Source organism: Chrysochloris asiatica, unplaced genomic scaffold, assembly GCF_000296735.1.
Source record: "Chrysochloris asiatica unplaced genomic scaffold, ChrAsi1.0 scaffold00275, whole genome shotgun sequence".
Lineage (NCBI taxonomy): Eukaryota > Metazoa > Chordata > Mammalia > Afrosoricida > Chrysochloridae > Chrysochloris > Chrysochloris asiatica.
Genome location: NW_006408793.1, coordinates 2470707 through 2479099, shown reverse-complemented (window position 1 = coordinate 2479099; position 8393 = coordinate 2470707). Strand labels below are relative to the sequence as shown.

General features: G+C 40.3%; 1 protein-coding gene across 1 annotated transcript in view; it reads left to right on the top strand.

Annotated features, from left to right (window-relative positions):
* The first annotated feature begins 308 nt into the window (after nt 1–308).
* Nucleotides 309–8393, top strand: part of ARHGEF28 (Rho guanine nucleotide exchange factor (GEF) 28) — a 183022-nt gene continuing 174937 nt past the window's right edge. The window contains exon 1 of the mRNA XM_006874402.1: nt 309–393. Within this exon, the coding sequence (XP_006874464.1) occupies nt 309–393 (85 nt within the window). The remainder of the gene's footprint in view (nt 394–8393) is intronic.

The window sequence follows — 8393 nt, the reverse complement described above, 5'->3', positions numbered from 1 at the left end:
GACCTTTTGAATAACTGGACTGCAGTGTATCAGCCTGATGCTTAGCTCCCTCTCTCTCCCTCTTCTACTTCCCTAGTTTGGCTTTAATATTTACAGCCTCCTTCTCTGTCTACATGCCTGAACGCCTGAAGGAAGCAAAACATTTATTGCCTCTCCCTCTCCCTCTCCGGTGTTCACCAGCAAGCTGTTTCATCCAGCCTCATTCCTTCCTTTTACATCACACGGGGAGACTTGCCTCCTGGCTGGGACGCCCAGAGTTCTTCCTGACTCGCTGCTGGTTAATCTGCTGATTTCACCCAAACACAAAGATGGATTCTGATTCAGACTCACCTTTTAACTACTCGTGGCCTTCCTTTCCCAAAATGAAGATTCGGCGAAGGGCGTCGAAACAAGGTAGAACATTGTGGCTTTTATTTCACTCCAGAGGAGACAAGCCAGGCATCTTCATATTCTTACCTTTCGTTTCCTTGTTACTTTGCCAGCCTGCTTTCTGATGAAGTACGTGCTTATACGAGTCTTTCTTTCTAAAGCTCTCTACATAAATACTTCACATATAGGCTTCTGAGGTAAATGTACTTCACCTTGTTTTCCTTTCGCTTTGAGTCTTACTTTGGTTTGTATTATGGATGTGCAATTCTCATTAAAAAAAAAAAAAGAAAAGAAAAAAGGCAGTTTAGTACAAGGTAAATGTTTTGGAACCAATTATTCATAGTTACCTTGGAGTTACCTTGACAATAAAGAGTCTTGTTGATTTAAACATTGCCAATGCTTGTGGGATTTGCAGGGCTCCACACATACATTCAACACCCAGCTTTTGCATTTCTGTGTTTTCATTTCCAAATACGGTTGGATTGTTTCTAATGTGTTACATCTAAGAAAATTGTTCTTTTTACTTTATACTGTTTTACTGATCTTATAGATATCATAAGAAACTATTTTTTTATATATAAAATTCTTTCAACAAGAAAGGTTGTATATCTCCAGGGCATACAATTATATGTTAGAAAAGTTTATTAACTGTAATTAACATGTAACCAAAATCCTTTACTGCTAAAGAATGAAGAACCACTTAGCTGTAGAGTGATTAATAATGGAGTGCATTGCATCGTTTGTTTGTGTTCCCACCCCACCCCACCCCCCCCCACACACAATCCATGTACGCTTCACTCTTGTTGTCAGTGTTGGACTTGGGAAGCAATGAGCCAGTTGGTCTTCTGGGCATAGCTGAGGTACCCTGAGTAATACCACCGTGCCATCCTCAGCAAGTTTTAGCAGGTGGCGACTGTTGCATTCTGAGGTTTTAACAACAAGAAAGATAGTGAGTAGTCCTTTCCATCTTGTTTTAGGACTTCTGTGATAGTATGTTTTAAGTGCAGGGAAAACAGGAACGTTCTAATAAGCTTACAAGCAGAAGATGTGTCTTTGAAAGTAGCTTGTGTCTGCAGCACAGCCCTCTGGGAGAATTCCTTTTGCATATGAGGAGGCTTCAAAAAGTTTGTGGAAAAATGGAATTAGAAGATCATGGAATTTTTCCATGAGCTGTTTGAAATTCCCTCTTACAGCCAAATTTCCAACCTTCACATCAGTCTGTGGTTTTCTCAGAAGAAAATGGACTCTAGCTGTTGTCTACTTTGGTAGTAACTTCTAATCATCTTTTTTTCTCCTTCTAAAATAAAATAGATGTGTGTTTTTGTTTATTCTTGGGCTGGGATCAAGGCCAACCTCATGAATAAAAAGAGTTGACCATGTAGGAGTGATAGAAACTCAGCCTGACCAGATTTCTCATACTGTTCAGCTGCTATCCTTGAAATACTATCTTGGGCATTGACAAACTTTTATATTTGACATGCTGTTCTGTTTTTAAAAGTAAATACTTCCTATCTAGGAATAGATGACCATCGTATGTGCAACTTAGCTTTAAGTGGATCAGAAAGAACCATATAGACATGAATACAAGCATGTGTCTATGAAAGTTCGCTAGTGTGTGAACAGAAAAAGGAGCAGAATGCTAACAATACGGAACGGGAATATACGTGTTCTCTGTACTATTCTTACTCTTAATTATTGTAAGTTTGAAAATGTTTCCAAATAAAAGGTTTAAAAAAAAAAAACAAAACATTTAAATTACTCCTGAGAGAGGAGCTATGCTAAGTCACTAAGTCTTATTGGTTCTAGTACATTGAGAACTTCTTGAGCAAGTCAGGTACCAGTTCTCTAAAACCATGAAATCTTTGTGCTAATTCTAATCCAGTTGTGTCTAGGAAGAATTGGACATGTTTAGTTTTGTGTTTGTATTATGACTACATATTTATGCTATTAGGGACCTGAACAGCCTAATGACCTTGAGAGACATGGGATTAATGCTTAGGAAGCCAATGGAGGCCCCGAGTCCAATGGAGTGGTAGAGATTGCATTAATTAAGTTCTTGTTTTAAATCCAAAGTTGGAGCATGGCTAGTTTGAGCTACAGCAGAAAGTCATAGCATCACTATATGTAAATTAAACTCAATTCAAGTGAAAGCCATCATCTGGGATATGCACTATTTGTTGCTAATAAACATAGTATTGCTGTTAAGTACTGTCTAGTCTATTACGACTCAGAGTGACCTGGTATAGGGTTTTCAAGGAGTGGTTGATGGGTTGAAACCACCAACATTGTGGTTAGCAGTCCAGTGCTTATCCTGCAGCATTACACCAGAACTCTTAATAAATAAAAGGCAAGTGAAAATAAGGTTGGCAGCAGAGGTCTGAGGAGTGTCATACAGTATAAATGGTACTGATATATTTGTGAAGAGTAGGTTTGGTCACTCAATACTGTCAGCTGATGGAGTTTCAGAACTATAAGCTTTCCAAGCTTAAAGTACTTTATACCTGACTTGGTCCAAATATCTTTTTATATATGGAACCTAGAGAGATGATGAGATGGGGAATTATTCATGCATTTAACAAACATTTCTGAGTGTCAAGCACTGTTGTAGAGGAGGGGCCAAGTAGTGAACTAGACAGATGTAGTCCTTGCTTACAGGGATTGTAGCATTGGGAATGAACATCATTTCTCCCAGAACTTAGCCATACTAACTCCACATAGCATTAGAAGCCCTAAGACACCTTATTTTTAAGCCTAGTGACCCATTTGTAAAGAAGTATGATCTTTGGTTTCTTAGAAGGTGATTATAAGTATTTTAATCAGTTTTGAATTTAAACTAAAATAACTTGAATTTATTCTTTATTCTTTCCTTCCTTCAAATCACCACCACCATTGCCATCATCCAACATCATTCTGAGAAGATAGATTCCAACCACCTAGGAAATTATGGAGATTTTGAGGGCTTGGAATTTCTTGCTTATTACTAATCTCACCTGTATTCAGTCAGAAATAGTCTTTGATTCTTTGCTATTCTCTCCTGGCCTAAACATCCCTTGTTAGTACCCTTTTCTTTTTAATACTCAAGCAACTCCATGCTACCACTATTCTTTGATAGCAACACACATATACACACTACTGGTTTATTGAGGGTTGTTGTTGTTAAGCGCCGTTGAGTTGATTCCAACTCATAGCAACCATGTATAGGTTTCCAAGGCTGTAAATCTTTACAGGAGCAGAAAGCCTCATCTTTCTGTCATGAAGTGGCTTGTGGGTTGAAACTACCATCCTTGTGGTTAGCAGTCCAGTGCTTACCCTAAAGAGCCACCACACTCCTTATTTAGAGAACAGTGTGAAAATAAAAAGAGAGGGCTTTGTAATAAGACAAAAACTGGTCGCAAGAGGAAAACTAGACTAGTAGAAATCCAATTCCATATTTCAAGTTAAAAAAAACAAAAACCCTGTATTTAGCCCTTTCTTAATTTCATGCCATCAGAAGGAAGAAAAACTGAGTTAAGCCTTTGGAATCATAGTATAGAGGGGAATGTGATGTAAGTAAAACTGTAAACCAAGTGGTCCAAAATGTATTCCTGGTGTTCTTCAAGTTACTATTTCATTTCATGGGCAGCCCCAGGACGCGCTGTACTGGGAGCCTAGTGGTTAATGATTGGAATGGGCCAGAATCCACGACCGTTCTGCTTCAAGAGCTCCAGGAATGCCTGGATTTTTGTTTTGTTGGTTTCAGTAGATTCAACCAAGAAATTTATTGTTTATTAAGCAAAGATAAGAAAAATACAAGGATTGGACCTTGCCTAAACTTTCCATAATTATTTTTCATTCTTTAATATGTATACTGGATTCCTGGTGTGGCACTGTAGGATCAGCACTAGACTGCGAACCACAAGGTCAGCAGTTCAAACCCATGAGCTGCTCCTTGGAAACCCTACATAGGATCGCAATGAGTTGTAATCAGCTTGACAGCACTTAACAACCACAATGATAACATGTATACTTTATTATAAATCAACAGGACTCAGGAAATATTCAGTTATTATTTGTGTGTGTGTGTGCCTTTCATCCACATTTGCAACCTTTTGCCTTGTATTCTCTACCAGCTCTCATCAGAGCCACTCTAATGATAGAAAGTGTGCAAAACAGATATGTATTTGCCAAAGACAGTGGACACCAGAAAGGTCAACAACTTTGGAGTGCTGAGACAGGAACAGATTTTCATAATGAGAATCCATCATAATTAAAATAACTACTTATGTGGGACTTCATCAATAGTAATAACTACCATGTACTAAACTATAGTGGGTGCTATACATATGTAAAATCTGATTATCAAAAGAGCTTACAGAGTTTTAAAGTTATTTCTAAGGCCATACTAGGAAATACAGGGAAGCGTAATCATGTTGAATATACAAGGGAAAGAAGTGAATGGCATAGTATATAAAGCATGTTTCATGTGTGTTATCTCGTAAGTTAAATGTAATCATCATCTTCACTGTTTCCTTGGGGACCCTAAGGTTTGGATGGAGAAATGAGTTGCCCAAGATAAGAGATAGGTAATAAATAGCAGAGCGAGAGTCTATAACCAAGGCACTTAACTTGGGAGGTTTTTCTCAGTATGTTTCATTACCTCCTAGTTGAAGTAAAAGTTTCTGAACGCCAAAGTGTCATTGCCTTGCGTTCAGAAGGTGCCATGTGCCTCACCATCTTAGCTTTTTCCTTTCCTCTGTGAATCTTTGAATAGGAATAGAGATGTCAGGAAAAACTGGTGGCGGTGATAGGGATGGAAGGGGTGTCTTCTGTCTTGGTACACCCATGTACACACATCATAGGTTTTGGACTAGGGACAGATGGACATTCACTGGAGAGGTGGGGCTGGGACACATTGAGGAAAGGTTGAGACAGGAAAGCTACCAGTATGTCCTGGAAAGATAACATATATCTCAACAGAAAGATGGAAACTAAGAGAGAGTGAGAAGGCTGAGAATGGGATAAGAATCATAAGACCACTGTTTTGAGGATCAGTACCTAATTTGAACAGAGAGTTATGAAGACATTTCAGATTCAATGGTCATTTCTAAAGTCTGGTTACTTTTGTCTCATGGTTTTACTTACTCTTTTCCTTTTTCCCTTCTTTGTTTCCTTGAATACACACATTTATACACCTATGTCGTGTGTGTGCATGTGTGCATTCAGTACCCAAATTCCCCCAAAGTTGCCTGATTACCATAGAAGGAGTGAGTCACTACAGAAATCCTTATTAAGGAAGAGAAACATTTTCCTAAAGGTGACATAACCTGCTAAGATTTCTTTGACTCACAATAAAGATAGTGTTTAATCTCATGCAGAGCAGTTTCAATTGTAGACTTTGCCTTGAGGCCTACCTTTCTGTACAGAGTAGAGGAGGCGCAGTACAAGCACTTTGCCAAGCAGCAGGGCTACGTATTCTGCATGGCTTCCTGTAGTTAAACAAATACCATGCCAAATTTTTGAAATGGATTTTTTTTTCCTCTTTATTTTGGGGTAGCTCAAATTCTTGGAGCTCTGGTAGCGTAGTGGTTACTAATCGGGCTGCGAACTACAAGGTCAGCAGTTCAAAACTACCAGCTATTCCGCAGGAGAAAGATGAGGCCTTTTCTCCCATAAAGATTTACAGCCTCAGAAACCCTGTATAGGGTCGCTATGAGTCAGAACCGACTTCACGGCACATAACCAACCAGCCAACCAAACTCTTGGGCAAGGTGTGTTTCTCCATTAATCTCTGTAGGTACAATGAAGACAGTATTGAAATTTATTATCCTCCTGTTTAGAGTCCTCTCCTGTATGTCTCCCCTCTGCCCATCTTCCTACTTCTGTTTGAGGGAAGGCCTAATGGTTGTTTATTCAGTTATGTTAATTACATATGGTTGTTGTTGTTGTTAAGTGCCGTCGAGTTGGTTCCGACCCATAGCGACCCTGTACAGGGTTTCCGAGGGTGTAAATCTTTACAGGAGTAGAAAGCCTGATCTTTCTCCCGCGGAGCAGCTGGTAGTTTCGAACTGCTGACCTTAAGGTTCGCAGCCCGATTCGTAACCACTACGCTACCAGAGCTCCTTAATTACATATGGTAGAAAGGGGTAAATTCCATGGGAGAGATCAGGACAAAATTACCATGGAAGTTTAAGGCAAAGAGATTATGTCCATCTGGAAGTATCATGAAAAAGATGTCATTGCAATTGCCTGTAAGGAATGTGTGAAGTTTTAACAGGTAAGATTGTCCCTCTGTGAAAATATGCAGACTTAGACATATACCCAGTGTTATCAAAGTACTGGAAACTAACTCAACCTCATGGATTATTGGTTCATTTGTGGTTGTTAAGTGCCATCGAGTCAGTTCCAACATAGCAACTTTGTATAGAGTTTCTGAGGAGCGGCTGGTGAGCTCAAACCACCAACTTTGCAGTTCAAATTAACCTTGTAGTCCAGTGCATTAACCCACAGTGCCACACCAGGGCTCCTGTTGGTTCATTGTTGTTGTGAAGTGCTGTCGAATCGGTTCCAACTCATAGCGACCCTGTATAGGGTTTCTGAGGAGCTGCTGGTGAACTTGAACTGCCAACCTTGCAGTTCAAACAACTTTGCAGTCTGGCACATTAACCCACAGTGCTACACCAGGACTCCTGTTGGTTCATAGGGATATGGATATGTCGATTGGTCATTAGGAGCTATGTGTTGACCTGGACAAATTAGTTTGTCTGCTTAACATCCTTCTTCCTTCCTCTGCACAGCACTCACCTGTTATAGGGAGGGTCCAAATGATGCGGCCCGTCTCATATGACCTCACTTCCATGGGCACACTAGGGTGGGCATCTCACCCTGACTGGGCCAATCATAGCACTCTCCTGCCTGTTCATAGTGATTGGTCCAGGATGGGCACATGGTCCAAACTTGATCAATCAGATTCTTTGCTTGGGATTGTTCAAACTAGAATAAAAGGGAGCTATCTTCTTTTTTGGAGTCCTGGTGTGGTGCTGTGGGTTAATGTGCTGGATTGCAAAGTTAATTTGAACCACAAGGTTGGCAGTTCAAGCTCACCAGCTATTCCTCAGAAACCCTATACAGGGCCACTAAGAGTTGGATCTGACTTGATGGCACTTACAGCAACAACAACAAATTTGTTTTGGTGGCAGTGCTGTGAGGGAAGGCATTATCTTGAAGAAGCCCGTCTTCGGTAGGAAGAAAATTTCTAATCATGTCAAGAAAAGCACGGTCAAGTCAGAGGGTCCTGCTCTGTTGCCCTTCCCTCTCAATACTTGAATTTAAACTCTTTCAGTTCTGTTAGTTGTCCTCGCGTGTCTTCAGTAAATCCCCTTGCACCCACCTTTATTTGTGTTTGAGTGACTTTGGGTGTATATCTCCCACTTCCACCCAGAAAACTCTAACTTACCCTGAAAGATGTAGGTTCCAGGACCCACTCTCAGGGAATTCTGGGAAACCTTCCCTGCATCTCCTCAGAGTTCATTGTTTCATTCTCTGTGCCACACATACCTTGTTTGTGTGTGTTTTAGAGATATCCCCACTCATGAATTGCAGCTATTATTGGCCATCTATCACCTTTGCTGTTTCTGTTGTTAAGTGCTGTCTGGTCAATTCTGACTCATAGTGACCCTATATAGGGTTTCCTAGGAGCAGCTGGTGGGTTTGAACTGCCGATCTTGTAGTTCAAACTGACCGTGTGTTCCAGTGCATTATCCTGTAGCATCACACCATCTATCTATCACCTTAAGACACTGAATTTCTTGAAGGATGCCACTGGCTGAGCTATTTTCATATCTCCAAGACCTGGATCACAGAAAGCAAACAGTCAAAACTGAAAGTGAATTGTGGTATAAGTTGACTCATACTGTACTCAGTCCTTGTCTTATGGGGCAGAGAAGAGGGAAAGGGTATATTTTAGTCTAATATAAAAAACTTAGCATCTTGGTATGGTGCTGTGGGTTAATGCACTGGACTGCATAGTCGCTTTGAACTGTAAGGTC